The 27,619-nt window shown below is 46.9% G+C and overlaps 9 protein-coding genes across 9 annotated transcripts; 2 read left to right on the forward strand and 7 right to left on the reverse strand.

Moving 5' to 3' along the window:
• The first annotated feature begins 634 nt into the window (after positions 1-634).
• On the forward strand, positions 635-4,023 carry F4822DRAFT_18878 (kinase-like domain-containing protein). Its single transcript, XM_051453526.1, has 6 exons — positions 635-2,120; positions 2,175-2,256; positions 2,313-2,660; positions 2,719-3,181; positions 3,235-3,322; positions 3,376-4,023. The coding sequence occupies exons 1-6, from the start codon at positions 1,140-1,142 to the stop codon at positions 3,598-3,600; spliced, it is 2,187 nt and encodes a 728-aa protein (XP_051319393.1). The 5' UTR covers positions 635-1,139; the 3' UTR covers positions 3,601-4,023.
• On the forward strand, positions 4,024-6,645 carry F4822DRAFT_18879 (uncharacterized protein). The gene is made up of 2 exons (XM_051453527.1): positions 4,024-4,033; positions 4,083-6,645. Exon 2 carries the CDS (start codon positions 4,496-4,498, stop codon positions 6,458-6,460), a length of 1,965 nt encoding a protein of 654 aa, XP_051319394.1. The 5' UTR covers positions 4,024-4,033; positions 4,083-4,495; the 3' UTR covers positions 6,461-6,645.
• A 1,558-nt stretch (positions 6,646-8,203) lies between these two features.
• Positions 8,204-11,188, reverse strand: F4822DRAFT_18915 (uncharacterized protein). Its single transcript, XM_051453533.1, has one exon. It carries the CDS (start codon positions 11,129-11,131, stop codon positions 8,294-8,296), a length of 2,838 nt encoding a protein of 945 aa, XP_051319395.1. The 5' UTR covers positions 11,132-11,188; the 3' UTR covers positions 8,204-8,293.
• Positions 11,189-11,300: 112 nt separating this feature from the next.
• Positions 11,301-12,845, reverse strand: F4822DRAFT_385266 (uncharacterized protein). The gene is made up of 2 exons (XM_051456614.1): positions 12,217-12,845; positions 11,301-12,155 (listed from the first exon to the last, which is right to left on the reverse strand). The coding sequence occupies exons 1-2, from the start codon at positions 12,518-12,520 to the stop codon at positions 11,680-11,682; spliced, it is 780 nt and encodes a 259-aa protein (XP_051319396.1). The 5' UTR covers positions 12,521-12,845; the 3' UTR covers positions 11,301-11,679.
• A 318-nt stretch (positions 12,846-13,163) lies between these two features.
• Positions 13,164-15,686, reverse strand: F4822DRAFT_385268 (HRDC-domain-containing protein). Its single transcript, XM_051456615.1, has one exon. It carries the CDS (start codon positions 15,242-15,244, stop codon positions 13,643-13,645), a length of 1,602 nt encoding a protein of 533 aa, XP_051319397.1. The 5' UTR covers positions 15,245-15,686; the 3' UTR covers positions 13,164-13,642.
• A 989-nt stretch (positions 15,687-16,675) lies between these two features.
• F4822DRAFT_18954 (glycoside hydrolase family 16 protein) lies at positions 16,676-18,171 on the reverse strand. The gene is made up of 3 exons (XM_051453537.1): positions 17,020-18,171; positions 16,899-16,951; positions 16,676-16,831 (listed from the first exon to the last, which is right to left on the reverse strand). Exons 1-3 carry the CDS (start codon positions 17,640-17,642, stop codon positions 16,782-16,784), a joined length of 726 nt encoding a protein of 241 aa, XP_051319398.1. The 5' UTR covers positions 17,643-18,171; the 3' UTR covers positions 16,676-16,781.
• Positions 18,172-19,314: 1,143 nt separating this feature from the next.
• Positions 19,315-21,237, reverse strand: F4822DRAFT_18942 (glycoside hydrolase family 28 protein). Its single transcript, XM_051453534.1, has 7 exons — positions 20,600-21,237; positions 20,448-20,528; positions 20,326-20,388; positions 20,179-20,275; positions 19,779-20,128; positions 19,621-19,722; positions 19,315-19,560 (listed from the first exon to the last, which is right to left on the reverse strand). Exons 1-7 carry the CDS (start codon positions 21,128-21,130, stop codon positions 19,411-19,413), a joined length of 1,374 nt encoding a protein of 457 aa, XP_051319399.1. The 5' UTR covers positions 21,131-21,237; the 3' UTR covers positions 19,315-19,410.
• Positions 21,238-21,565: 328 nt separating this feature from the next.
• On the reverse strand, positions 21,566-23,587 carry F4822DRAFT_385280 (uncharacterized protein). Its single transcript, XM_051456616.1, has one exon. It carries the CDS (start codon positions 23,087-23,089, stop codon positions 22,040-22,042), a length of 1,050 nt encoding a protein of 349 aa, XP_051319400.1. The 5' UTR covers positions 23,090-23,587; the 3' UTR covers positions 21,566-22,039.
• Positions 23,583-26,815, reverse strand: F4822DRAFT_385282 (cAMP phosphodiesterases class-II-domain-containing protein). The gene is made up of 3 exons (XM_051456617.1): positions 26,797-26,815; positions 26,385-26,751; positions 23,583-25,637 (listed from the first exon to the last, which is right to left on the reverse strand). Exons 2-3 carry the CDS (start codon positions 26,493-26,495, stop codon positions 24,156-24,158), a joined length of 1,593 nt encoding a protein of 530 aa, XP_051319401.1. The 5' UTR covers positions 26,496-26,751; positions 26,797-26,815; the 3' UTR covers positions 23,583-24,155.
• Positions 26,816-27,619: the final 804 nt, after the last annotated feature.

A 27,619-nucleotide genomic window follows, 5' to 3' on the forward strand; every position in this document is an offset into this window, starting at 1 on the left:
GAATAATACCAAAGGACAATACCATTATTCCTCGTTTCTTCTTCCCTTTTCGGAAGTAAATAACCATACTTTTTGCCAAATTCCCTGGAAGTTGTTGCTGTCGACGCAATGCCCTGCAGCTGTTGCATGTAGCAGCAAAATTGCACTTTCGTTCGAAGGTACACCCTCAAATCGACCGTGAAAACGAAACTACGAGTACTCGACCGAAGTAATCAACCCCTCTCATCATTACCTTCCTCGATTCTCGCTCGATTCGAACAAGCAAGACGAGTTTGTGCAAACCTTTACGATTATTGATTAATTCTAGACATTGCATTGCGTTTTGTCTACGGAATATTCTTCGATCCGAACTACATACAAACCGAACCCTATCCCGCGTACCTCCAATACATCTCTCTACCTCTACATACTTCCAATACAGTACGAGGTCTAGCCCGTGTACTTTTCCCTTTAGATAGTCCACTGTCTATTTCCCACGCATTGCATCAACTAAAGAAAGCCACCATAAATTATTTCCCCTATGCCACAATCATATCGGAGTTTTTAATCAAGGAGGAGACAAGAAGAAAAAAAAGCAAAGTGCAGAAAAAAAAAAAAGGATTATTCAACCAAGCCACCCTCTAACCTCGGAATTACAACAGGTTGTGGTAGTGATATTTCACTTTGGTACTGCCACCATTTTATGCTTGGTTCCAGCCTACAACCTTTGAACCATTAGTGGTCTGTGGAACCACCCCTAGTGGTCGCTTCCAGCACTGGTTAATGGTTTTAAGGGTAAAGGTGCCCCCCCTAACCTATCTAACTTATAGCGTCAGCGGGAACGTTTTATCCTGTCGAATCACCCTTCCATACCCTTAAGGGAGGCGCAATTGGCCCTAAAAACCCGCTGCGACCGCGACAGTAATTAGGTACCTCCCCAACTATCCCAACCGCTACGAGGAACCGCCACAGCACCACAAGCACCATAAAAACCACTACAGGCTCTGAAAAGTACCTGCTATCGTACGCTATCGTACACTGGGAAGGTGCACGAAATCAATTCCATCCATTCCTATCCCCATCCCAAAACTCCACGGGCTGGGCGCTCTCTTTCACCTCCTCTTCCCTCTACTCTTACAATTTCTTGTCACTACAGTAAGATGTCAACGCCGACCACTGCGACGGCTACGCTTCTTCCTCACTATCGTCACCATCACCACTCTACACACCATTATCCGCCTTACCCAAACCTGCAAAGTAGCACTTCAACCTATCGATCTGTTGCCGGTGCTGCGTCTTCCACAAACCCTATCCTCCCCACTTCAACTTCGACGGCTTCGACAGCGACGGGTTCCAATCGGCACCACGCTTCTTCCAACCATTCGTCTTCATCATATACTACGAATTCGAGTTACGCCACCAGTCAAACTCTTCAAAATTCTACAAATGGAGTAACCGCGTCCGTGGCTACTGCTAGACCAACCCAAGACTCCTCTAGAACCAATTCAACTCCTAGATTAGACGCCAATTCAGTTAACGGCAACAACAACAACAATAACAGCACTATGCCTCCCTCCACCGCTTCATCCGCTACACAGGCCTTTAGCGACGGCCAACCGAGAAAACGTCGGAGATCCAAGGAACCGGATTGGAAGAATTTTTATAAGAATGGTCTACCCAAGGAAGTGATTGTAATACACGACGATACCCCCGAACCCGACTCGAAATATTCTGCCACTTCTTCACGAACATATGTTAATGGTGTAAATGATTCTAATGGTCGTCCTGCCAATAAACGACGGAGGAAGGACGATGGTGTTCGCGCCGAAGACACCTACGACGGCAGCGTGAATGGCTCTACCTACCAACAAACTTCTGATAGCGGCTCTACATCAACCGACCGTACCACCTCAGCTCATAATACCACGGCCGCTACATCTTTAGGTTCTTTATCTTCAAATGGCCAGTATGATTACGAGTCAAGTCACGCCGGTCAGAAGAGAAAGAGGACCCGACAGCAGATCGCACAAGAAGCAAAGCGCAGAGAGGTCGAAGTACTCGGCGATGCTTTTGTCAGTTACCGCCCACCTCAAAAGCCTGTCAAGAAGTCTGGTGATGTAACCGTTCGAGTTGTCAATGATGTAAGTGACATGGTCGACATTATTTCATGGCTATGACTAACCACCATATTTTAGCGTTCTCACCAAAGCGGTGTAAGAGTAGACGACGACGATGGTCACTATATCGTTGTCCCCGACGCCGACCTTACATCACAATGTACGTTTGACACTTACCTCCCCTCTCATCCCAACCCAGGATTAACATTTTGGCAGATCAAATGATCAAGTTGCTCGGACAAGGCACTTTCGGTAAAGTTGTTCAGGCCCGTGATCGCAAAAAGGGTGGCTTGGTCGCCATCAAAATTATCCGAGCGGTGCAAAAATATCGAGATGCCTCCCGAATCGAATTACGTGTTCTTCAGACTTTGAAGGCCAACGACGAAGAGAATAGAAACAGATGTATACACCTTCGAGATTGTTTCGATTTCCGCGGTCATATCTGTATTGTCATGGATCTTCTCGGCTCGAGCGTCTTTGACTTCCTAAAGAGCAACAACTTCGTACCGTTCCCGAACAGCCAGATTCAGAGCTTCGCACGCCAGCTCTTCACTAGTGTAGCCTGTAAGTTTTACAATTGTTTCCCTAAGTATGTGTCAGCAAATCCTAACGTCTTTGACAGTTCTCCATGATCTAAACCTGATCCACACCGATCTAAAGCCAGAGAATATTCTACTCTGCGATAGCGCTTATCAAACGTTTACGTACAACCGGAGAATACCGTCCTCGTCGACTGGTGTGAGTCGACAGGCCACCCAACGCAAGGTCCTTCTCGATACCGAAATAAGGCTCATCGATTTCGGTTCCGCAACGTTTCAGGATGAATACCACTCGTCCGTTGTATCAACCCGGCATTACAGAGCCCCTGAGATTATCCTCGGCCTCGGCTGGTCTTATCCTTGCGATATATGGAGTATTGGCTGTATATTGGTCGAATTCTTCACTGGAGATGCTCTTTTCCAAACGCACGATAACCTCGAACACCTGGCCATGATGGAGAATGTTTGCGACGCCCGTATAGATACCCATCTCGTACAAACTGTCAACAAGATGAATAATAGGAATGCTGGCAACGCTGCATCTAAGTATGTCCACCCTCCCTTTTGTGAGAGGGTCATCTTTCTAACCTACAATACAGGTACTTCAAACGATTGAAGTTGGATTATCCTACTGCCGAGACGACACGGGCATCAAGGCGTTTCGTTAAAAATATGAAGCGATTACCCGTAAGTAGTTACGATTTACCGATATTGACTGATAACCACTAACGGCAGTATAGGATATCATACCAAGCTCTAGTCCTTTTCTTAGATCCTTCCTAGATCTTTTACAGAAGATCTTTGTATACGACCCTAGTAAACGAATCACGGCTCGACAGGCCCTTGAACACGAGTGGTTCCGAGAGCCAGCCATTCCTGATGATGGCACCGAGGCGGCGAAGATTCGGTTGGAACGCATGAGGGATCACGAGTATCCTGCTTCTCGAGGTTTAGCGGTGGGTTAATAGGGTAAATAAATTCCACTCAGATACCAAAGGACACGATATTGCTACCGAAGCAAAAACTGTATATTCGGAATGGGTTCAGGCCTAACGTACAGAACGTTGCCATCATGGCTCGCAACGGCTTTGGGTTTGCGTAGGGGGTTAGGGAGGAATCAGGTGTTCCAGGCAGCATTGTGTTCCATTAGTTTTCCATGGCATTGAGCATGCGTTACATAAAATGTCTACAACCTCTACGCTTTCGTAGATGGAACGACTTGCGACGTTTTCTCAATATATAGCCCGTCACTTAGGGCAGCGTTCCATGCTGATGGACAGATGACACTCACTCGATATTCTCTTTTGGTTACTGGCCGTGAGTCACCCCTAGGCATTTGAAGGTCGCGAGTAGGCTGCTGTGAATAACGCCAAGTTCGGCACGATGACAACTACTCTTGTGAGTTTTCTACCCAGTTTCTTAGAATGATAAAGTTAACTACGTCGAGACTAAGGGCAACGTCATACATTTCTTTCGACTAAGAACAGTATCGAGCACTATCGAGAACAATGTGTTGTAACGGGCGAAGATGGCACCAAAACGATGTGACAAAGAGATCTCGTTGTTCGCGGATTTCAGTCAAAATCAGCCAAATTGTACACACATCTCGAGTGTTCGGTCACACCTCTTTCGATTCCTCAAATTTCTCGTGTTCACGAATGGCCTTCTAAGTTTCTGCGAATACTTGAGATGCTGCTTCGACGGCAATCTAGTCGTGATGGGTTGGCATCAACTTTGGTTTTTACTTACGTACCGTTATCAGATACAATACTCACCTAGTTTTGGAATTACATCTAACTTTAGCACCCACGCATAATCAGTTCTAATACCCAGACAACATAAGAAAATAATTTAGTCAACATGAGTATCGATATTCGAGATTTGTCAAAGGACGGCGTTAGTCAGCTTATGAGGTTTCTCTACCGACGACCCGAGTATGGCATCGCCCGTCCTTCGCAAAGATGGCACGTCCGGCAAGAAGAGAAGATGGAGCAATTACCTAGCGAGATTCTCCGCACATCAAATCTGTTGAAGCGCCTGGTCATCAGAATCGTTGATAAGATCAATCCAGATATGATTGACCCAAGGGCCGTCCTATGCAAAACTCACACACCACTTAACCCATTCCTAATTCGCCATATTTTCCTAGCCGTTGCCTACGAGGTAACGGTACATACGGACTTGTACCATTCGTGGAAGAATATAACAGAATACCCTTCACTAGCAGCCTTCCTCGCACGAGTAGATTCTATCGCCGCTTTGTGGACCGAGAAAGAATTCTTTGAGGAGTGCTACGGAACGCCTCCCTTCGAGCACCACCACATCTTCGTTCAGTCTAGATGTGAGGCTTGCATTCTCGGTGCGATCGGTGGGAACGCCCGTGCCCTTGCGGACCTACGAGCTGTTATTACCGACCGCATGGAGCGACTTGAACATATCCGCAAGGGCCGCACCCCCGCGAAGCCTAGATTCTCCCGCTTCCTCGAGAAATGGATTGACCATCTTGGGGACGATAGGGCAACGAAGTGTAGAGATATGGGCGCGAACGTACTCTTCGCACTCAGGGCTACACGACCTGAGCTCTTGAAGTGGCGAGAACAGCGGAAGAAAGATAGGAAGACGAATGGACCGACAGTGTATAGGGAGCTGAAAAACACACCTTTGGGCTCCCAGTTGAGCCGAGTTCCAGAGGAATATCGAGCTGACAGGAGGTCAAAGCATGGTATCCCGGTGGCTGTGACTAACCTTGACGGCGCAGCGGAGCAAAGAAGGGGTGCTAGTAACTACGTCCCTCCTCTGTCGGAGGTCAGTGTGTTCAGGCCTGACAGTATGTGTGCTTTCTCACAAGTTTATGCTAGAGCTGCTGCTTATGGTGATCCAGATGATCCCGCTCTAGGTATCGACCCGTACAACGATGACGAGGAGGAGTTCGAGGGGTATGCAGAGGGTGAGGTTGACCCTGAAAAGATACTCGAGTACGAGGAAATCAGCCGTCGTAAGGTGGCTGATTGGTACGCCTCGCAACTTAAATCCCGGGTTGACTTGTCATTTGACGATACTAAATCGATCATGACGGGGATTCACCCGGCCTTCCAGCCCGCTGCTAGCCAAGCGTCGTTTCGCCGGGACCCGCTTAAATTCAAGAAAGATCGGTACCCTGCTCCACCGAAGTCTATGGCTGATAGCGTATGGACGGATGCTACGGTGTATACTATAGATCCGTCTTCCTCCACCACCGACTTTCGCCCGGATCTAGGCCGCGATGGTATCCCGGCCGTCCCTCGCGTTCCCCCAATGTACCGAGAGAGTAGCGCGCGACACAGCCGTCGACACAGCATAAACGCAAACGACGAGCGCCCGAGCTCACACCGACCCTCCGCATCTCGCACAAACACGGAAATCCCGCATCCGCGCCCAAAATCTATGGCCCCATCTACTAGTCTCCCCACCCGTCCCCCTATAGTACACCCCCCTAAACTCCAAGTTCCGACTCCGAACTCGAAACCTAATCCCAGGAATTTCATGTTCGCGGATTCGGATGCAGGGTCTACGGCTGCGTTGTCTATGCATGAGAAGCGCTGGATTAGAGATCGTAAGGGCATGAAGGATGTGCCGAGGACGGAGAACCCGTTTGTTACGCGGGTGAGGGAGAGGGAGAGGGAGTCGGGGTCTTCGGGGACTAGGACTAGTGGGAGTAGGGGCAGTAGGTCGAGTAAATCGAGTCGCTCGACGGAGATTACGTTGCCGGATGAGGAGCTTACTCCCGATGACTCGTTTAGTAGTGCGGGTGGGTATGGGGGTGCGAGGGGGGATTGGAGGAGGTAGGGGGTGGGATATAAAAGAAAATAAGGAAAATAGGAAAAAATAAATACTATGTGGAGTTAGGGGATGCGGCTTAGCATCTTATTCTTGGATATATGGGAAAGGACGGGACGGGAAGTTAGTAGCGGTTATATTATTTAATCCTGATTATGATACTTGCACATGAATATACACGGATATGCTTGCGATTTTATGTTTCTATGGTGTGGCCTTGGGCCGCGTAAAGTGATATGGTGCCCATTGTGATATGAAAGGAAAGGACTCCGCCGAAAGGGACTTTCTCCGATCAGAGCTCTCTAGATCATCGGCCCGGGCAGTGATATTGCATGGCGATGTCTGGCTTATATGCTTTTTAGTGATTTTGCCTCAATTTTCAGTAGACCTTTTTTGTTTGTGTGGATATTAAAGAATTACGCTGGTTGTGTTTTCTTTATGATTTTTTGACAAAGGGAATGTCACCCACGTTTTTAGGGCTAAACCATGAGGGGAAAGTAAAACCTATACGTATGGTGATGTAGACTGACATGTCACTTTCTGTGATAATGTTTTTGTTTCTTTCAATGGTGATTGTGTATCAACTATCTTGCCAGACATACGGCAAAACAACACAAAGTAGCGACAAAGGAGATCTTAAATACTGTTTTGGATCAATGTAGTTGAGTTGAATTGTTTGTGAACTACTCCTTTGAAAGGTGGCTTGGATATGTGATCTCTCGTATTGAGATTTGGCTATATATACCCGACGCAATTCCGCCGCTGGAGAAGATGATGGAGAGGCATGGCATTTCTAATGTCATCAAGGGGGATTCAACATGGTTCCTTGCCTTACTATTTAAGAGGACGGGTTCCATGGTTGAAGTCGGCTAGAGGTTGTTTTCGTCTATTGAGGTATGTACCTACCGAGGTGGGTAACTTTGTGCGGCATATTGCTGTTTTATAGATCCTCGTTTAATAGCTTCGGATACAATTCAACGGTCGACAGCACGATTGCGTCTCAAAGCTTGTTATATAGGAGGATAAAATATGGGTATCGTACGGGTTGTCGTTTAAATCACCGGTTGACCGTGGCACGATGGCTACCCAACGTAGGTGCAATGATTTTTGACTGTATAAGAAGTCAGGGGACGTCGTCAGGGCAAGAGACAAGAGAGGATCGAACGGATACGAGTTCGTCCGGTGGGTGAGGGGAATCGCTGACAATATACGCCGCCGGGTTAGAACCACTAACTATCTAGGCACGTAACTCTGCAGATTAGCTGGATGCGATATTATCCGTGCGAGAACGCGATGGGGGCTTTAATTCTTCCCATCTACCTAATATAGGTAGAACTAGGCTTAATTATACCGTTGAGCCCAAAAGTGAGCTCTGAGGTGGGGCGTCGTCGACGTAGCTCTGGATTGCTTCCTAATGGCTAAGCTGGATATTAGTAGAGAGCACTTGGGTATAAGTAGAACTAGTCCTGGTGGTAGATTAATACAAAAGCGTTTCCCTGTAATTTCAACTGAAATCTGATGTTAATGTTTTTTCTTTTTCCTTGGATGTAAACTGCGGCTGTGACATATCTGATTCTTAAAGTCTCACGCCGCTGCTGCTGACTGTGTAGAAACCCTAGGGTTTGTTAGATGATATACTGAAGTGCTCATAGGCATTGAGTCGGCGGGCTCGCGATAGTCGAAGAAGAAATACCAATATTCGGGTGATGACTTAGATAGCCCCTGGTCTAATACCAAATCACAAACTAATCGTTGTCTTCATAATCATTGTACAGTTCATTTTTTAGGGGAGTTATACTTAGGTATATACACTAACCTCTGATCCACCCCTGAGGTCTGTAATTAATCATCCCGCACATCCTCGAAGAGCTTCTGTAGCGCCGGCAAGAAGGCCTGTGCTTTTCTGAACTCTCCAAGCTTGACGCGCATATAGTCGAATGCTACGAGTATGACTTCGTCTAGTTGCGCCTTATCCCCATCTTCTGCATCGGCCCGGATCTCTAGATTTTCCTCTATGATAGGCACTTTTTGGTATCGTTGAGAGAAATGTGTCAATAGGATTCTCCTCGCTCCCATCCGTCGCCCAATGTCGATAGCTTCTGACATAGTCGAATGCTTTTTCGCGATAGCATCACCTTGTAACTCATCATCAAACGTACTCTCGTGGATTAGTAACGTCGTACGCTGTCCGATCTTAACGAAATCATCGCTCGGTCTACAATCACCCGAGTACGCGATCTTAAGTCCTGTGGGGAAAATAAAAACAGTCGCAAGAGCGCCGAAACAATGCTGTACATAGCAAGCATCAATCCTCTCAAGACCAAGAGCATTGGTTTCTTCGTGTGTGAAGACTCGCGGTCTGCAAATTTTCGTTCCACGCTGGACGGGATCTAAACTGTTGAAGCTGACGGTTATAAGTCGCTCATGTCCGAAATTCTCGATATCGGCGTATTCTCGTAGCCAATCTAGCATATGTATATGTGACGCGACAAGAAGCTTGGCTTCGGGATGTGATTTGCTTGTTTCCTCATGCCAGGCTTTAATGACGGAAGCCGTGCCCAAGTGATGATCCGCATGTAGGTGGCTGATCCATATACCTTTCAGATCTCTCAAGATTTCGGGGGTTTCATCGCCGAAGACTCGGCGTAATTGACCAAGAGTATTCTCACCGGCATCGAATAAGTAATTTCCACATCCTGGGACACGGACGAGCGTAGCGGAGACATTGCGATACTTGGACGGTAGGGCAGAACCAGTTCCTAATGGTATTACCTCCGCGTCTCGGTTGGGAATATCCGATTCTACCTTCTCGATCTTAGCGAGGAAGTCGGGATCCGAAATTCTCTCTTTTGCTTGTTTAGCCATTTCTAAAACTTCCTCGTTTAGATCAGCCCGAGCCATCTTCTCGAGGTCCGGGAACGGGACAATTTTGTTATCCTGATGCAAGTACTCTGGAGCAAATTGGACCAATTTCCCAAGCCGGCCGGCCTCAAAGATAGAAGAGGATTCCATTATCGGAGTGTTTGAAAGTGAAACTTCGTTGTTATAAGCCGGTATAGCGAATCGGTCGGGATCAATACATCGCAGCTTGAATGACTGAGCCGCAACAGACTCTAACGCGATCCTATTTGGGCAGCTGTCTTCCGACGAAACAACATGTTTTATCGTAGACATTTTTTGCACGAACTCTTGTAGCCGAGAATCGTTTGCAACCCCCCGACCCAAGATCCAAAAGATAACATGGATACCTTTCATTATCTCCTCATTTGACCACTCTGTACGATTGACCAGTGCATCGATATAAGAGGAATCTTGTAAATCGACGACGGCGAATCCGCTTCCAAGGACGGTTTCTCCTAAAACCATGGCAGGGGTAATCACTGCCCCATCTTTACCCACAGCGTTTTGCCCAGCTGCGAGTTTTCCATAGTCTCTCTTAGTCACACCAAGCCTTTCGGCCTCTTTGGGGTTAAATTTTCCTCTCCGGTCGTGGCCCTTGACTATGTAACACATAGATTGGTTTGATGGTTTTGTCCGCGGTAGTTTATCAACCATAGCTCCAGGCCATGGTTGGCGCACCAATACAGGTATATCGGGTACTTCTCTTCCGTCCCCTGGCATAGGACCTGTGTACACTTGAATGTGGCCGTTATTGTCCCGGATGAATAGCTTGGCGGGCAGCTTCGCTTGGTGTAAAGTTGTTTCTACCAAGGCATCCATCTTCCAATCCGAGTTGAACATCTGAGTAACTATAGTATTAACTAACTTTTTGCTATCCTCATTATCTGAGGCAATCGGCGAAGGTGTAGATGAGCTATCCGCATTGCTTCCTTCTGTAAATTCATCGTGGGTCCGCTTTCGAGGACTGTTTGATGCTTGTGTTGTTGATTGGACGGGCATATACCACACTTTGATGTTGAAATCTTCGTAATCGGGCTTGAAGGCTTGTTGGTCTGCTAGGCGCGGGTCGTCGCATATTTCTTGGGGGTTGATAGGTAATCCCTTTCGGAAGATGAATCGCCGAGCAGTAGCTAAAAGCTGCGACAAATTCTTTCCTCCGTGAATCCTCAGCCGTGGTATTTCCGTATCGTCCTCTGTACGAGATTTTCTGCCTTTCTTCTTGCGCTCCTCAACATTGGTCTTAATACTCTCTATTTTATTAGCAAGCGTGTCAGCTAGGACGAGGATAAGGCCAAGGAGGCCGCCCGCATTATGCCAATTCACCACGCCTGTTACGAAGACATCTTCCACCTTCTGTATACCTAAAGCTCTTTGGACCACGGCGCGTTGCACACCTTCGGCAATATTTCCGAGGAGGTAGCGCTTGTTATCGAAGTGAAGGAGCAAGCATGTGCCATTGGTGTCGGCCGTGGGAGTTGTGATAAGTTGAACATAGTTCAACATCTTGGCACTGAACGTATTGGCACGCAATGCGGCCGGGGATAGCTTTGGTTGTTTGGGTTTTTTGAAGAGTAAGAATCTCGCGTCGAAACGATAGTCTTTGTCGGATGCTCGTAGCACGGTGGTATTATCATTGAAGAGGTGTGTCGGAAGAGGTGCACGAACGAAGGCAGACTTCAGAAGATGACGAGGACTAATCGGCCAAAGAATGAGGTGCGGGTTCGCAGTCGGTGCAAAAGGAGGAGGCCAATTCAGCGTCCCAGGACGTAGTTTTCTCATGGAGAAAACATCAGATTCGCCGTATGACTCTTATGCCGTATACTTCTTTGCGTAGGATGTAAATGTTAAGAAATTATTATCGATAGCGAAACATCCCGCGGCGCTCAAAATAATTCTTTATCTTATCAGTGTGTACAACCTTGGAACCCACCTATGCGATTGTCAGCTGGCCATCTAAGCTAGCAGCTGTCAACTAGTTCTTGCAGTGATCAATTGTATTAATTTTATGCTGAAATTATGCACACGTATAAGTATTCAATCCTATCACCAACAACTCAGAATACAGCTGCTCTTCTCATACGAATTGTCCCAATCGACATTCTTTTACTTCGGTTTATTATATACAATTCATCTAGCATATAGCTATTATATTTCAATACATGAAGTATAGCAACCAAAATAATTCGGTCGCGTCAGAAGGTCAGGAAGAATCCTATAGTCGACGATATGCTGTATACACTGTATCAGCAGCTCATCCAAACGCCTCATGAAAAGCCAACTCCGGAGATCCGTCAATTTTTCAGGCAGTCTCATTATCCCAAGCCAATCTACTGGGGTACCGGACTCGCGACCACAATGCCAGGCTTCGCTGTGACTTTAATGCTATTACCACCTTTACACCAGCATGTACCAGCAGTTTGGCCAACTACGCCCTGCTCGTTCCAGACCGATCCCACGTCTTTACGCTTCTGCGTCCAATTCAATGAGTCGCAGACCGTAAGACACTCTTCAAGTGAGTTGACTACTAATGACGCGAGGTCGCTTCCCGTCAGGTCGCTGTTGCAATACACGTTGTAAGTTATCGATGACTGCGATTGCGTGAGTGTGCTTCCGTTCGTGCCAGGACAGCCAGAGTCTATTAGTGACGTCGGTGTGGCTTCGGCGGCGGATTGTGTGCTGCTGCTTGTGCTCGTACTCGTACTGCTAGCTGTGGTACTTGTCGCTCCGTCGGTTGTGGATGAGGATGTCGTGGAGGCGGCGGCTGGTGCTGAAGTCGACCCGGATACGCTTTCTACAGCTGTGCCTAAGTGAAGTATTAGAACCGCTTAGTCTACTAAATGATCTCTTCCCATAGATAGTCCTACCTGTGCTTTTCTGGCTGTTATTATTCCTTAACCCCAATCCCAACCCCGTACCTAACCCAAGCGCTAGCGCCATCACAGCTATCAACGCCACCAACAACCAAAACGTCGTCCTCTTCAACCGACTAATCTCAGTTCCCTGCGTTGTACCTCCATTATGCGCCGCCAATTGAGCCTGTTGTATATGCTGCGACTCCTCGTAGGGTTTATACTGGGGGTACTGCTGGTAATAAACCTCAGGCAGGGTACGGTCCGGAGCGACCTCCATCCCGTGGTTGACAGGACTGGCTTCCAGCATCGAATGCATCGCACCGCACCGCTCGGCAAATCGACGGACCTGGAAGGAAAAAGCGAGGTCCTAGGACCTTAAAGATATTTATTTGTATTTAGGGGTAAGGTCGTATACCCGTTACCAAGCGAAAGAAAAAAAACTGTGCCACTTTCGTTCATGGTATAGCTTCTCTCCTGCGATACTACCCAAACTGCATACTACTTCAGATCCCGGCGAGAGCTCTGCTCAGTAAAGATATCTACATTTTTGGATTATGAGAATTCTAAACACTACGGTAATTATTAATTCAGCACCCATGTCTATTTCACACCTCGAAATAAATATACGAATGGAGAACTACTCTATAAAAGCTATGTAAGTAATCAACACTGCTCGCATACTACAGTAAACATCAACAACCCGCACTCCCCTAAGATAGCATCATTCTTCAAATCAAGATTAGGTTATTATTCTAAGGATCTAGCGTGTGATATTCAGCTATTAATAGGTAATCCACAACATAAATGGTCTGTCTCAAAGCTTCGTTTAAATAGCAATGGTACTCTGCGCTGCTACCTTGCTTACTCCCTATATACCGATGGAGATTAGCACGCACATGGCGCCTTCGACGGGATCCTGCCCTCACGTTCCTCCGTCGGAGAACTAGCCTCTTCGGACATGGGCCTGCAAGTGTCATGACGTCTAATCCGTATTCTGTATAGAATGATCGCATTCTCCTACCCGTCGTTATGTTAGATGTATTAAGTAGAGGCTGGTGTTATTATATATGAATTGGTATATATTGATTCAGAATAAATCCCGATGATTTGAACGCCTATTTACGGTTCCCTAAAGCAAGTAGAACAAACGCCTTAAATCCCAACCATTCCGTTCAAAACATGCTAGGGTATATTATGAACCCGTCTCATATCCTCATTTCTCATTCAACTCATATGAAACCAATTGGTGTTTTCGGTCAAAGGCTCCTTCATATTGCCAACATATCCGCCTGTGACTCCCATCATGGAGTAGCCAGCCCACTAGGTGACTCAATGGACATTCTAGACACGAAAAACTTCCTAAATCTTCGTAGCCTGTGTCGCTCGGCAATAGTAAGCAGTACCAAGCCACCACTAGGAGCCGATTAATACATCGCTCTCACTGCCCACTTGTCGATGAACTCTTCACAAGCCCCTGGACTTCAATCCACTTGGAGAAAGTCGACCAAAGGTCCTTGTTCACCCTCTGACAAGCCTGGATGAAATACTGAATACCCGGGACTTTATGAAACTCGTCAAGCGTCTGAGGTAGTGTCGTAACAAGGCAATGAAGCGTGTCCTCAGAAACTATCGGCTGTGTATGTTTTGGATTCGTCGCCCATATAACACTCTTGACACAAGCGTCAAGCTTCCTCCGCAACAATTGTTGCTGCCAACTCAATCGCTGGGGCGGGGGCGCCACTTCTATAGGTGGATCAGTTGGCGTAGGAGTAGTGATTGAGTTCAAGATGGGGTTCGGGGAGGGAGATGAAGGTGAAGTATGTATTGCCTTGGAAGGAGATGTTGCGTCATCAGTTCGTTTACGTTTCAGCGATATGGAAGCGGTCATTGATACTTCCAGTGTCGACTCGTAGCTGTCGTCATGCTCAACCCTATCCTTCTCAATAGATGCTTCGCCGGCCTTAAATAGAGCATCTGCGAGTTCTAGAGATGGATTACTGCTTAGAAGGGGCTTTGTTAGGATAATTTCTTTCGAGCGGCCAATATTCCTAACCCGCATACGCTTTGAGGGGTGTTCGCTTGGCTGGTGCTCGAATTCGGGTTCGGAATCTGACTCTGACTGGATCTGATATTGAGGGTGAGTTAATGGCGTATTCCTAGCGAGATGGGAACTCTCAGGCTGAAGGTCATGCTTGGCCTCAAATTCCGAAATTATTCGAAGCCAATCGGGGCCATATAGGGATGCCTTGTGCTTTCCTATGCCTTCAACACGCAGGAGCTCTTCTTCGTTCGACGGACGACTTTGAACGAGATCATTAAGAGTTGAGTTGGAAGCAACTCGAAAAGCCGCCCACTTATTAGTAGCAGCACAGGCCTTGCGGTGTTCTGATAATCGTTGAAAAAGTTCCTGGGTTAGGGTAGGATCCATCGGCTTGTGGTTATTTCGTTTTTCTCTGACGCGTCGATTCGGGGTGATAGGCTGTAATGGCGACCGAGTCTCCTCGGGATGTTCAGCGAGGTCTTTCGCGATGATTTGTAGCCACTCGTCACCATATTCTTCAACTTCACGTGCACCAATCCCGCGTATCTTTGCCAGTTCACTCCTGTTTGACGGGCGGTATGTAGCCAGAGCTTCTAGCATCTTATTTGTTGCTATAATGTAAGGCGCATAATTCAAGGTTTTAGCCAACTCCTTGCGATGTGAAACCAGTTCGCTATAAATCCTGGGTGATGGCTCTGGCACTGGGTTTCTCACAGGGCTCTTCCCATACTCTGTTTTCTCTTGTACGTGATGCTGCCTTTCTTTCGGTGTGGTAGGTGTTTTTATTTTTGTTTCCTCAACGTGTGTATCCTTGCGCGGCTTTAGTTTTTGGGCTTCTAATAACTTCCTAAGAGCTAGTGCAGCATCATCTCCTGAAGATTCAGGTTGCACAGAAGCGGCAGGCTCCATTGCTGAAGATGACTGTGACTCAGCTAGTTTCGGTAAGGGTGGAATTGGATCCATCTGCAAACGCTTCGCATTCATGCAATGGAAAAGCATATAACACGCATAAGCATCATCAGCGGCATATGCTCTTTGATTGTCATCTAATGGTGCACTCCAATTGCTCGACCGAACACTTCCCTTGTAGAGAGGTAAACCAAGGTGGCACTCAGTCTGTTTCGAAAGAGAGCAAAGTTGAGATCTGTGCGACTCGAAGGTGAGCACACGATGCAAATGGCTTAGTTCAAAAGCGCCTCGAGGTTGTAGGTGGAAATGTTCCTTGAGCCTTCTAAAATCTGCATTCAGTATAGCTACACCGGTCTTGAGGATATTTTCGGATTCGATAATGTGGCGTAACGAAGGGGCAATAAGTTCTTCGGTTGTCTGCCCATCATGCAATGCAATATGAAACAATGCTACTTTCCGTTCACATGCAATCTGTATCAATGCAACCTTATCTTCTGTAAAGGTTAGTCAGTAAATAGCCGTCTAGGCACATCTATCAAACGGGCTCGATTAGGAAATCCGAGCTGCCAGACGGGACGGCGCCGAAGGACAAGGAAATAAGAAGAGCCAGTCGTAGATACTGGGTACATAGGTACGTACTGAGTCGAGTGTACTTGTCCTTATTCTTAGGATCCCAAGGCCATTCCATATCGAAACCTAAGACAGGCTCGTTGAGAAAGCCTTGTGCAATAACCTCGGAATGAGGCCTAGAGCTACTGTATAATATTCGGATAGGTTGGTTGTTAGGTCCACGGTAATGAGAAAGACTCCACCATCGACGTGGGGGAACACCTGTCAGAGGTGGCGTCAAGGAAAAGGATAGAGGCCACTGTATTTTGTTTGAGTCGAACGAGACTTCCGTCTTCTCAATTCCATCGCAGTCACCCGTCATCGCAAACGAACAACTTTATCGAACATTGGAGGCGAACAATTGGTGGTGTGGTAGTGCAAAGCTAGTTTCAGCGGGTTAGTGAACAAGGATGGAGCCAGTAATTAGCAGCCAGTGATACTCGCGCGGGAGGAAGCAGGAAAGCAGGATGTCACCTATTGATGCGCCTACCCGTCAATTAAGTACATGTATTTCCCCCACACATCTACACAGCCCACCTACCTCATTCAGCTTTAACCAAAATAAAAACCCCTCCATCACAATTAATCTACAAGAACATGATAGTCGTGCATATGACAAGATTCAGCCCGCAGGAAGTACTCATGATGAAAATACATTTACATTTGTGCATGTGCTCGGTCCTTCCGCAAATACCCAAGTATCGCCCTGGTCCTTGTACGCGGCTTCGTTATCCTACATAATGAACAACTTTATGCTAGTAACTGTTCATTTTATCATAAATTTCACAATTTTTGCTTTTATATAACTTCATCCACACCCCTACACACCCCCACACTCCACTACTGTACAAGCAGAAGCAAAACTACAATCTCCAGTTACATGAGAAATCCCTCCACACCGGTCAACGCCTTATTTTCCTCTCGCTGCCAACTAGGGGAAAAACCTCAGATCGCAGTCTAATAACCGCCATCCAAGTAAAAACCTGTCGGACTAGCGCAAGTACCCTTACTCACCCAATCAAGGGTTGTAGCTTACAGCCTGCAGGTTGCGTACCTGGTACTGAGTGTCTAATCATTCATATCATTAGTCAAGAGTTCCAGGATTATGTACCCAAGTTTGGAAATAAGTACTTACTACCAGTGGGACCTGGTGACCCAGAGGAGCCTTCCATCTGCAAGTTGATGATGCTATATGCCGACGACCTTGTTAGCAACACTCTATCTTTAAGGACAACTTGGGGGGTGTGGGGGCGTACAGGTACTGCGCTTTTCCGATATAGTCACCTCCGTATTGAGTCGTAACTAGGGAACCGTCCAGGTAAAACTTGACGGAAATATCTTTCCCATTGACATCACGAATCTCGCACTTGATAGAGTGGAAATTTCCCGGGCTGGGATAGTTCACATCCTTAGCAGTGACGGATGATGAAGTGTTGAACGTGTTGAATGAGATCTTTCCTGAGCCCTTCCACTCAGCCATGTCGATCTCTGGGGGCCAGCCTGAGGCCGCGTTCAGCCAGAATGCCGGCCAAGTACCCTTGGTTGTTGTTGCCTTGAACTCGCCAGTAAAGTCATAACCGCCACCTTTAGCGACGGTGAATTTATCCTTGCTGTGGATTGCACCAGACAAGTACTTGAGGCTACCCCCAAGCCCAGATTTCGGGGTAGCGGTTAAGGTCAACACTCCACCAGATAACCCGACTTGACTCTGATCCATGCGGGCGGCACCATTGTGGTCGGTTCCCCACGGATAGTTGTAGCTCCACTCAGCATCGAAGGCGGACTGAGAGTTGAAGCTCGTGTTGGGAATGATTGTTGTCGCAGCCTCGGCGCAAGTTGCGGCCACAAGGAACAACGAAGATGCTTTTGACAAACGCATGATGACGAGAGGCTATTTTGTTGCTATTGAGAACTTGAGTCGAGAACCTGTGTTGAGCACGGCGAACAACAAAACAGAAGCCATGGGATAAACTCCAGAATATATAGGCCGTTGGTTGATTCTAGTTCCCCAGAGAATCATCCGCGTTAAATTGGATCTCGGGCGGTACGACAACGGTATACGGGGCCCACCTACTCCCCGTACATATCGGGGGTAGTATTAGCCGCAACCTTTGTTAACATTCCGCCGGATAAATGCGGTGCACCAGTAACCACTTAAGAATCCGCCAGCGTTGTGGTAGGATTTGTGGTTCTCAATGCTCCCCTAAAAAGGCACCAATGCCGTAGTGGCATCCAACGTCGCATCAGGGGTAACATAAAACCAGATGCCTACCTAGGTATTGAACGACACTCCTCCACAACAAGGCATTTGAACTTTGAGCTAACAAAGCTCAAAATAAAGCAGAGACAAAGATAGCCACCATGATATCATTGCTGGAACAATGAAAAGAAAGATCAAATTGGCGTTTTTCCACCTGGGAATATCGCCGTGTCTCAAATCCTAGCAATATGTACCTACGCGTTGCTACCTACCTACTTGGACCAAATCGCTTGGCCAAACCCATACACATGGGCAATGAGCAGCATGGCCGCAAATTCTTAGATGTTATGCGGATGCGAAACCATCCCTTTCAGTCGATCGATTTAGATCCGATAAGGAAAGGCCGACGATTTCTCAAACCCACGACCTATCGCCAACAATAAACCATACAATAGTCTTATTCGCGTACCGCATCCTTTCATATCTACGACGATGCGATGGAACAGTTAACACAATCGCATTGTTTTGAACAAGGTAATATGTACAAGGGAAACCTTCCTAGAATAACAGTGTCTACTCGCCTATATTAACCCGACCAAAAGACCAAATTTATGGGAGTGGTAGCGTCAAGAGAATAATTCAACATCCACCAATACGACGATCTAATACCTACTACAAGGCATATTAGCAATCCGCCTAAGCAACTTTACGTAAACGTTCAAGCGTCTCAAGTTATAATGGCTTCCTATACCTTCGGGAGTACCGGCCTTCGCGACCATAGGAATCTCATGTATAAATGTGCTTGCAATCATCGTGAGTGCTATTGCGCCGTCATGGTAGCCTCCGCAGGCAGCATCTGTGGTCAATGCACCTTACACCACCAGAATCGCTCCAACGGTCGTAGGTAAAATGTAGAAGAATAAGAGTTGAGTTATTTTGTTAATTAAAGATACATACTGACCTTAATGCGTTCTGCAAAGTTGGAAACTGTGAAGCCCGAGTTATATTACCCCTATTTGTGAGCTGATAAGTAATAGATCCCTTACCTAACAGACGGCCGGCCGATATAAATGAGCTCTACCATCCCTTTGAACTCTTATTCAAGTGAAACTAACCTCAAATTACAAGCAACTAAACCACCTGGTGGCTCGTGGGGCAGCTTGGCGCATTGTGACTTTGATCCAGACGTCCTGACTTACATCGGCCCAAACAATGTACGATACGCGGCGCTGATACTAGCTGCGCAAGTGGATTGAAGAGTGGACTAAGATACGAGATAAGTGATTAAGGTTTTAGCGATGAATCTGGGGGCGGCGTAAGTTACTACCTGAGTGGGTGTTACCCCTATTTATGAACGGACCCGGATCGTACTTAAGGGGCTGATCCTCGAAGCCGCATCTACCGCACCCATAGCAAATATGCAACATGTTTAACAAATAACGCTCTCCTATCCTTGTGAAGTATCCCGATTCTCATCAGATTCCGCGATACAGGTGAGTTTCAATAGATCGTTTTCCATGTTCCTGCACTCGTATACGGGTGGCTCCCCGCTAGGTACCTTGACTGTGATGTTTTCCACTCTGATATTATTGCATCGCTAGTACCAAATAATTTTTAGCATTTTTCTTATGTGCATGTTTGGGGCCCTTGTGCTTACGTCTGGGGCGCTGCAAACAAGTGTGCCCGCTTCTGGATCTAATTTTGCGGATGTCGTTCCGTAAATATTCTTCATGGTAACATCTTCGATAGTCAAGTTGGCCTACACTTAGCGTTAGAAACAGTCTTAACGTATTAACTAGATAGTATTTGACTTACCGGATACTCGTTACATAACGTCTTGTTGCTCTGACCATAGCACTGCGTGATAGTGATCGCTCTGTCGTTATTGATGCTATGCAAGAGATCGTATGTGACATTTCGAACGTAACCAGTTCCTCCTCCACCAGCGAGGTTGGTCTGAAAGTTAGTCTGTACACCAGGCCATACTTTTATTCTAGCGAAATCGCTAGCGTTAGTCATGGAGATGTTGTAGATATATAAGTTCTCAACAATGTCCGTTTCATTTGGGTATTGGCCGATAGAACCAATGCTGATGCCGTGTGAGCCAATGCACTCGAGGTTTTGGATGACGATGTTGGTGCTATTTGGCTTGAAAGAAACGCAATCTTCGAATATTAGCAAGTTTCGAGACACTTAATGGATGAATCCTTCGTACCATCTGTGTTGTGGATATATGAATCTTGGATAACCACTCGGTCTGAACGATAGGTGTCCCAGCCATCCGAATTGGCAATTTTCGTGCCATTCAATGACTACACACATGTTAATGGCTATCCAGCTCTTCTCGACATGGGGGATCTACCTCTGCACGGAGGTCCATATTGCTGATGATTATATCAGAGCTATTCGCAATGACGTTGAACCACTACAGGTGCGATGATTAGAGGTCTTCAGAAGCTAGGGGTTCATAAGGGGGTAAGTCACATTCGGTGGGTTGCGCATTCGCAAGTTCGACATAGTACCTCCTTTCAATCCATCGATCGCGAAGAGCATAGGTCGCAATAGCTGTAATTTATTAATGTTAACATAAACCCTTGATTTAATGTACCAAACAGATGCACTTAGAATTAACTTACGGCTTTGTCTGTCTGAATCGCTTTCCAGTATGCCTCGCCTCTCCCGTCAATGACACTCTTACCCTCCTCTAGGGTCAGATCGCCATAAATATTCACATCTTCTCCGCCTATCTTCCAAAACACACTTTGGTTCTGAAATGTGTACTTGAAGCTGTTGTTTTGCCAGTAGTACACATCCGAGTCGTCGAAGGAGATATCACCGGTGATGACAAGGTCAATGTGCTTAAGAAACCTAAGATCTAGGGGTGACCCGATCTGGTACGACTTATCGAACACGACAGTGCCACCGTTATTACACTCTTGCAGAGCCTTGAGGATGTATGGCGCATCATCGCGACCCGCATGGCATCCTTGCTTCACGTGGCAATATCGGTCCTTGTCGCGTGGTGGTGAAGGTAGCGATGCGTTGCCAGCATTGTAGGGACCGGGAACCACATTCGGACGAGAGGGGATCTTGTCATGCTTCGTCGCGAGCGCTGGATGAAGGAGTGCAAGAGCTGCAAGGAGGGAGCTGACTGAGGTAACCCACATCTTGACAATACCGTATGATGATGACTGAATTAGGTATGTCAATGTGACCTAGACCCAACAGCTGAAGCTGCGTGCACCTATCAAGTGGACAGTAGATGAGGTTTTCCTTACTAACTGGGTATATACATAATTCTTATATTAAATTTGGAGATCCTTTAAGTTCGGGATGGTAACATCACGAAGCCAAGAACCGAACCAAGATACCGGGTAGTAACTCATGGCGATAGGTGGATGATCTGTGGGGTTCCCCTATAAACCCCTGAATATCCCGGTAAGTCGGTTGATATTATAGCGGTGCTAAGTATTTGAATTGTCCAAATGTGAACTAAATAATACTTGGCATACACCTGGGTAATCAAAATCTTGCAATGTAATAAGCCCCAAAGCTTCATTAGGAGTTAGAGGCAAGCTCTAAGAAGCTCTAACCCCATTCCCCCACAACTAACTTCTATGACCCCGGATGATCCCCCGCATAATCCGAAATAGCGGCTGGGTTTGTGCCTAGGTAGTTCTATTATAGACCTAGCTTAGTCCAATCGCCTCGCTTGGTATTGTATAGCCATACGTCAGGTATACACGGTAATTCCTCTCACGGCGAGACGCGATCATTCCTTGAAAGCAAGAAGAGCGATGTCCTCGAAGAAGCATCTAGACTAATGTGGAACATACTGTCACGCTGTTGAGATTAGGTCGACCTTTTCATGCACCCGTAGCTGTCCTACTTGATACGTCATCTTCCTTACACTCCGTGTAACACATACGTACAGATGGAATATCGAGCCACAGTTCTAGTCTTTAAGTATATTCCTCAAGTTCTGGTCTAGTATTGTCTCTTCTAGTATATAGAATGGGCGAAGTGCGCCATAAATAACCCCACGGGGCCATTGGCCCTGGAGGCAATCCATCACTTCATTTCGAAGCATCACCTCTCTTTTTCTTCAACTCCTCATACCCCTCAGGTCCACCAACATCCTCCTTAAACCTTGGCCTAGGGATCTCAAGAGCCTCGGTCAGCCGCCCATACGTAATACCTCCCAACCTACTAACAGGCTTCAACACCGCAGGGTCGATCAAGTTACGCTCCTCATTAATAGCATCCTCACGAACCCAAAACTTAGTGCCTTCAAGCACAACCATACACCCAGTCTTCTTCCCCGGCGTAGCCCTACTCTCCCACTCACGCGCGCTCTCCAATTTACACTCCACACTAAACACAGCCTCGGCCACGCGCGGGGCCTTAACATCCTCACAGTCAAAAACCGGGGTTAAGCCCGAAACAGCCCATTCCGAAGCGCCGGGCGGTGCATCCACACTTGTCGCGTTCGCGGCTTCGATGAAGTCCTCGCCGATGATGTTAACCACACCTTCACGTCGCGCGAGTAGATTACGCAGGGAATCCTTTGGGTTCGCGGGGTCGGACGAGAAACCGATGACGAAAAGCGGAGGGTCGTGATTGACCATATTGAAATATGAGAACGGTGCTAAGTTCAAATCGTCTATTTTTTGGGATGCTGGGTCGCTGGCTTCGGATGATACCGTGGATAGGAAACCAATGGGCCGCGGCACGATGCCGCTGATTAGTAGCTTGTAGTTGAACGGCGCGGGACGCCCTGGTGCGTATGGGTCGATGGTGATGTGTTTTTTACTCGCCGCGGTTGGGTCGCTCAGGGTGTTGGCGCCGGAGCCGAAGGCCCATGATGGTTCTGCGGTTTTTGTGTAGTGGAATTGTGAGGATTTGTCCCAGTCCGGGCGCGAGGCTTCAACTTTCTTGAAGTCTGGGTGCGGGTTCCGCTTGATCTCAGCCTCTTGCTTGGTTGAGACGGACATTTTGGCGAGGCGAGTTCTAGTATCGGTACTATTATAACGAGTGGTGGTGCTGCGGAGTGCTGTTGTTATTGTTGCTGGTCTTAAAGAGAGGCGGATTGGTAAGTTTAAGTAGTTGAGACAGGACGGGGGCATGAGTGAATAGTGATTATAAAGCCGGGAGAATAATGATTATAAAGCTGGAATAGCGGCAGAATAAATACACTTTCCCCCTTAACAAGGCTGGTGACTTCGTTTGATACGATTTCGGCGTATATCGGAGCGAAATTCTCCAATTTTTTCAAAAGAGATAATTAACGTTGAGATTTGTTATCATACATTTCCCTCTTAGATTTTGAACACTTTCTTATATGAGGCGAATTATTATAAAATAATTGGTTGTTAAGAAAGGCTTCGTTTCCTCTGACCGGTTACACACGGATGCATTCATCAATGAGTGTCCCGGTTGAGTCCGATAAGAGTATGCGGTCTGCAAGTCGACAGTAAAGCCGAGCACCGGAATTAATTACTAAGTCGCGGCGCGGAGTAGCAGGGTCCTCCCGCTCTAGCCATCTGTAGTAACCGGTCTAGAGGAGCCTGCATACATTTAAAAAGAAAGTCAAATGCAGATATCATATCATATATGTACATTTCGATAGCCACGTAATGACGTAGTGGATTGGGGCCTCGTAATATAGCGCTTCACATGCTAGTATTTAGGACATATTGGGTGGCATAGGACTAAGAAATGTCGCCGAATTCAAATACTCCGGGGAGAAAATAAAAGCTCCGAGCTGGAGGATATTAGCACCCAAGATAATAAGTAGATGATTACAAACATTAGGAACTTTAAAAACTTTCAAGATGTCCGATGACGAAACATAAATAAGTAACTGACGGTATTTTCATGCCGCCTAATTGTATTGTTGCGCCTCAAATTATCGTGCTCCGAGCATCCTCATCTAAGACCTAGGTATTCGAGACCTTGACGCCTGACAAAAGTACATGGGTAGAGATTACCTCTTGCTCTGCTCACAGAAAATCCTCAAAACGCCGTTGCCTCATGTCTAACCAGATAGAAAAAAAGAAGAAACAAACGAGGCCCTTATTTCACACAAGTCGCACAGAACTCATACATACAAACACCACGCGCCACATGCCCTCGTGCTATATCGTATCGATAAGAAACATCCCCTAGTCGTATATGCAATAGAAACAGAAATCAAAACATGAGACTTTGTCCCATTTTCGATACGATGAAGTCGCAACCCAGTTCAGCGTCCCTTTCGTGCGCTAGGAGTTCGTTCAATATCGTATCTCTCGCCGGTTCGTCATCATTAAGCTTCTCCTTGACGTGGATGATAACCACCTTCAGGCCCCTGAGAGGATGGGTTGCCTTCTGAGGACTAGTGAAAGATGCCGGTGTCATATTCGATTCATACTCTTTGAAATCAATCTCTGTGGCTGGGGTTCCGGTGTGCGGTGAGTCAAAACCATTCTCACTAGGGACTGACGCCGAGCCTGAACCTCCTCGCGGTCGAATCGACTTCGGCGAAACGGGACCGTCGTCTCCACCAGCTCTAGCAGTGGCTCGGTTCGTCCTTCTATTCGCCTCTTCCAGTTCCCTCTTGCGTTTCTTATTCGGTTTGAGCTTAACTAGAATCTGCCGAGCCGTTTCAACCTCTTCAGCGAGAGCCTTCAATTCCTGGATGATGTAGCGCGGTGTCAAATGGCCGAATAATCGGTCGTCGGTCTGGCTATCGTCATAAGAACACTCGATGAAGATCGCCGCAAGATTTCCCTTAGCTATTCTCGGGGCAGCTTCTTGCCAGACTCCAATGTTTCTTGGTGATAGTGAGATACTATCGGGTTCCACGTCACCGAACATCAGAACTTCACGGCCACTGATTGAATCTCGGATGAAGTATGCACTCGAATCATAAACGCATATCGACTCTCGTTCTTGGACCCCCGATGTGTGTCCGACACTGGACGGTCGGAAAATAGACGACGGTCCTGAAGCAGCGTTACTACCCTGGACACCTCTTGGGGACGGCATAGCTGAGATGTCCATGCTACCAAAGCGAGAAGAAGACGTAGAACCTCGATGGGTATGTCTTTCCATACAATGCCCATGGCTGACGCTGAAAACCTTGACTGTAAGGTCATCACTGACCTCAAGGTATCCCTTGCCGGCTCCTTCGCCAAGAGCCGGGCTACCTCCCTCGACGAGGCGCGTGTAGGTTACTAACCCGGCGCCATTGTTTTCATCTGACAAATTAGGCCAGATAACGTTGTTGAAGATATGGGTCTTGAATGCGGAGATGGTGGAGGGTAATCCTGCGAGTCGCTTCGGCCTCGTTCCCGGTAGACCTGCAGTGTTGATGACGAATCCACTGATATGGTCAAGATGGGGGTGTGTGATTAGATATGCGTCGATGAGATGTTTCGTTACATGTGCTGCGTTGGTAGAGGCGGATGGCGAGTGAATTTCCATACCCTTAAAAGGACCTGATTCTAGGACATGTGGCAACGCAATTTCGGCGCCGAGTCCTGATGGTTGCGTCTCCTCGAGAATTCGAGTGATCGCGGATAGATGAACACCAGCATCGAGGGCAACTATAGAGCCCCGACCCCAACCAGATCTTATTGATCTTACCAGAAGAGCGGTAACATTATGTTCTTGCGGTCCGCCGCCAGAGCCCTAAGATTCAAATAAATGTTAGTCATATTTTGATGCGATTTTTGAAAATGCTCGATAAGAAAAATCATGGGTAGGCGAGGCTCCAATGGTACCTATGTACCTAATAAGTAACTCAATAAATCGCATTGTTAACCCGCGGAATCCGAGTTAGGTCGCACAATGCAGACCTGCAGGTCGGATAAAGTCGGCTCATGTGACGTCACTGTCTCCGAGAAGATACTCCGTAAATGATCTATCAACAGATGATATCCACGTGACCTCTTCTTTTCTCTTAGACCATCTGCAGGCTGCGCTGCTTTGCTTCTTCTGATCCAATTTTGACCCTTGCTCTTGAAATAAAATCTACTTTTTGTCTTATTTCTTCATCGGAAACAAACAATGGGGAACCCAAGTATTCCGAGACTCGAGTTCCAGAAATAGATTCTTTTTCGCGACCGAAGGATGTCAATGGATTGTGCAGAAATACCCTGTCCTTTTGCGATCGGCTGCGGAAATGTTGAATGAATTGAGAACGAGCTCGCTCATCATCCGTCCATTCGCTTAACCACTTTGTCCAACCTCAGAAAGATCTTGGGAGCCTAGATCGGAGATCTTGCGCGCACCCGTCCAAATGGTCGCGGCCCATGATGCAAGTATGTGTATATGTAATGCAAAGCAACGATGCTGACATGGAGGGCGAATTAAACGTCGTTGCCACACCTGGGCGCATCTCGAAACGGAAGATTGTAATGAAACAGATTGACTTACCAACACAATGACCTGCAAGGCAGGCTGACTTGCATTTCTCGTACCATCTTGCTTTGCCATGATCCGCGACCGTGGTTGGTGGTGAGTGCGACAATTGCCTTTTCGTCTCATTCAGCTGTTTAGAAACAGATTGGTTTCTTTAATATTGTTTGTCGTTGTCGCATGTGTTGAATAAATTGAAAAAGGCGTGAAACGATTCCTTTTCTTGCGAAATTGGGTGGATTGGATTTCCTTCTTTTTTTTTCCCTTGTATTTTTTTCTTTTCTTTTGGGAATGTTTGACTTGGGAGGCGATGCGTAATTGTCGAGGCCGTTTATTTTCGTCCTTCTCCCTAGACACCTTAACACGGCGCTACAAGTATCGAAACCTTTTTTTCGTCAGGCTATTATCTCCAAGCAACCAACTAACAAACCCTTGGAAAACCTTAGAGCCCTCCCGTATCGCACACGTGACGTTCCGACTCAAACGTTTTCTTCCCCTTGCGCATCTCTTTTTTCTTTTTGCCGGAAATTTTCTGGATAAAAAAGGAAGAAGGGTCTAAGGGGGATAGGAATAGTTCAAGATTTGTCGCGAATCGAAGGTTAATAAAAGTAGGGACTCTTAGGAATCCGGGGAACGTCTTGGTCTTTTAGGTTGATCGCAGGATAACCAAAAAGCCTGGGGTATATGTGCAACGCAAACCATAAACCAAGTAAGTCCACTAGCTGTAATGTACCTAGCAGCCTAGATACATATGTACCTTCCGGCGTAGTCACTAAAACTCGACAAGTATGTACCTAGGTACGCTAAAGACCGCTATGACCCAGTAGGTTTTGTAGGTTTGTAGGAATAGGTATTCCAATTTAGCTCTAGTGGTATAGTGGGTACCTCGCTAACGTGGCGCAGCTAATCAAAATCAACTCCACCCAAACGGCAACGTGCATCGAATTCTATCCTCCTATTACTTCTTCTGGCCAAGCTAAAATCGATCCTAGAACCCTTCTAAGCATTCAGCTACAGAAATTTTGGAGCTCTGTCGCCCTGTTATCTATGTCTCTTTCGGACACGCCGGCCGGCTCGTCACCAACCCTTCCTTTTCTTTATCTTTATCTAACTATTTCACTAATTATTACATATGGATCATATGGATGAGGTTTCAAAATCTCGGCCTTCCCACCGCAATCCTCCCCCGTTCCGGTCTTTCATTCTGCATTCCTTTGTCTGACACCTTAGCCAATTCTTTATTGTCATTTCTA

This window comes from Hypoxylon trugodes (genome assembly GCF_022578975.1).
Source record: "Hypoxylon trugodes strain CBS 135444 unplaced genomic scaffold F4822scaffold_1, whole genome shotgun sequence".
In the NCBI taxonomy this organism is placed as follows: Eukaryota; Fungi; Ascomycota; class Sordariomycetes; order Xylariales; family Hypoxylaceae; genus Hypoxylon; species Hypoxylon trugodes.

What these genes read in the sequence shown, in the direction of transcription:
- F4822DRAFT_385280 (XM_051456616.1), bottom strand. Translation starts at nt 23,089, where the DNA reads ATGCCCCCGTCCTGTCTCAACTACTTAAACTTACCAATCCGCCTCTCT.
- F4822DRAFT_18878 (XM_051453526.1), top strand. Translation starts at nt 1,140, where the DNA reads ATGTCAACGCCGACCACTGCGACGGCTACGCTTCTTCCTCACTATCGT. An exon ending in CCGTTCGAGTTGTCAATGAT is followed by an intron (nt 2,121 to 2,174) that starts GTAAGTGACATG and finishes ACCATATTTTAG; the next exon opens with CGTTCTCACCAAAGCGGTGT. An exon ending in CGCCGACCTTACATCACAAT is followed by an intron (nt 2,257 to 2,312) that starts GTACGTTTGACA and finishes ACATTTTGGCAG; the next exon opens with ATCAAATGATCAAGTTGCTC.
- F4822DRAFT_18954 (XM_051453537.1), bottom strand. Translation starts at nt 17,642, where the DNA reads ATGCGTTTGTCAAAAGCATCTTCGTTGTTCCTTGTGGCCGCAACTTGC. An exon ending in ATCGGAAAAGCGCAGTACCT is followed by an intron (nt 16,952 to 17,019) that starts GTACGCCCCCAC and finishes GTCGGCATATAG; the next exon opens with CATCATCAACTTGCAGATGG. An exon ending in GTCACCAGGTCCCACTGGTA is followed by an intron (nt 16,832 to 16,898) that starts GTAAGTACTTAT and finishes ATGAATGATTAG; the next exon opens with ACACTCAGTACCAGGTACGC.
- F4822DRAFT_18942 (XM_051453534.1), bottom strand. Translation starts at nt 21,130, where the DNA reads ATGTGGGTTACCTCAGTCAGCTCCCTCCTTGCAGCTCTTGCACTCCTT. An exon ending in GAATGCGCAACCCACCGAAT is followed by an intron (nt 20,389 to 20,447) that starts GTGACTTACCCC and finishes TCGCACCTGTAG; the next exon opens with TGGTTCAACGTCATTGCGAA. An exon ending in ATATGGACCTCCGTGCAGAG is followed by an intron (nt 20,276 to 20,325) that starts GTAGATCCCCCA and finishes ACATGTGTGTAG; the next exon opens with TCATTGAATGGCACGAAAAT.
- F4822DRAFT_385266 (XM_051456614.1), bottom strand. Translation starts at nt 12,520, where the DNA reads ATGCATTCGATGCTGGAAGCCAGTCCTGTCAACCACGGGATGGAGGTC. An exon ending in TAACAGCCAGAAAAGCACAG is followed by an intron (nt 12,156 to 12,216) that starts GTAGGACTATCT and finishes TACTTCACTTAG; the next exon opens with GCACAGCTGTAGAAAGCGTA.
- F4822DRAFT_18915 (XM_051453533.1), bottom strand. Translation starts at nt 11,131, where the DNA reads ATGAGAAAACTACGTCCTGGGACGCTGAATTGGCCTCCTCCTTTTGCA.
- F4822DRAFT_385282 (XM_051456617.1), bottom strand. Translation starts at nt 26,495, where the DNA reads ATGAGACGAAAAGGCAATTGTCGCACTCACCACCAACCACGGTCGCGG. An exon ending in CCTTGCAGGTCATTGTGTTG is followed by an intron (nt 25,638 to 26,384) that starts GTAAGTCAATCT and finishes TTTGAATCTTAG; the next exon opens with GGCTCTGGCGGCGGACCGCA.
- F4822DRAFT_18879 (XM_051453527.1), top strand. Translation starts at nt 4,496, where the DNA reads ATGAGTATCGATATTCGAGATTTGTCAAAGGACGGCGTTAGTCAGCTT.
- F4822DRAFT_385268 (XM_051456615.1), bottom strand. Translation starts at nt 15,244, where the DNA reads ATGCTTTTCCATTGCATGAATGCGAAGCGTTTGCAGATGGATCCAATT.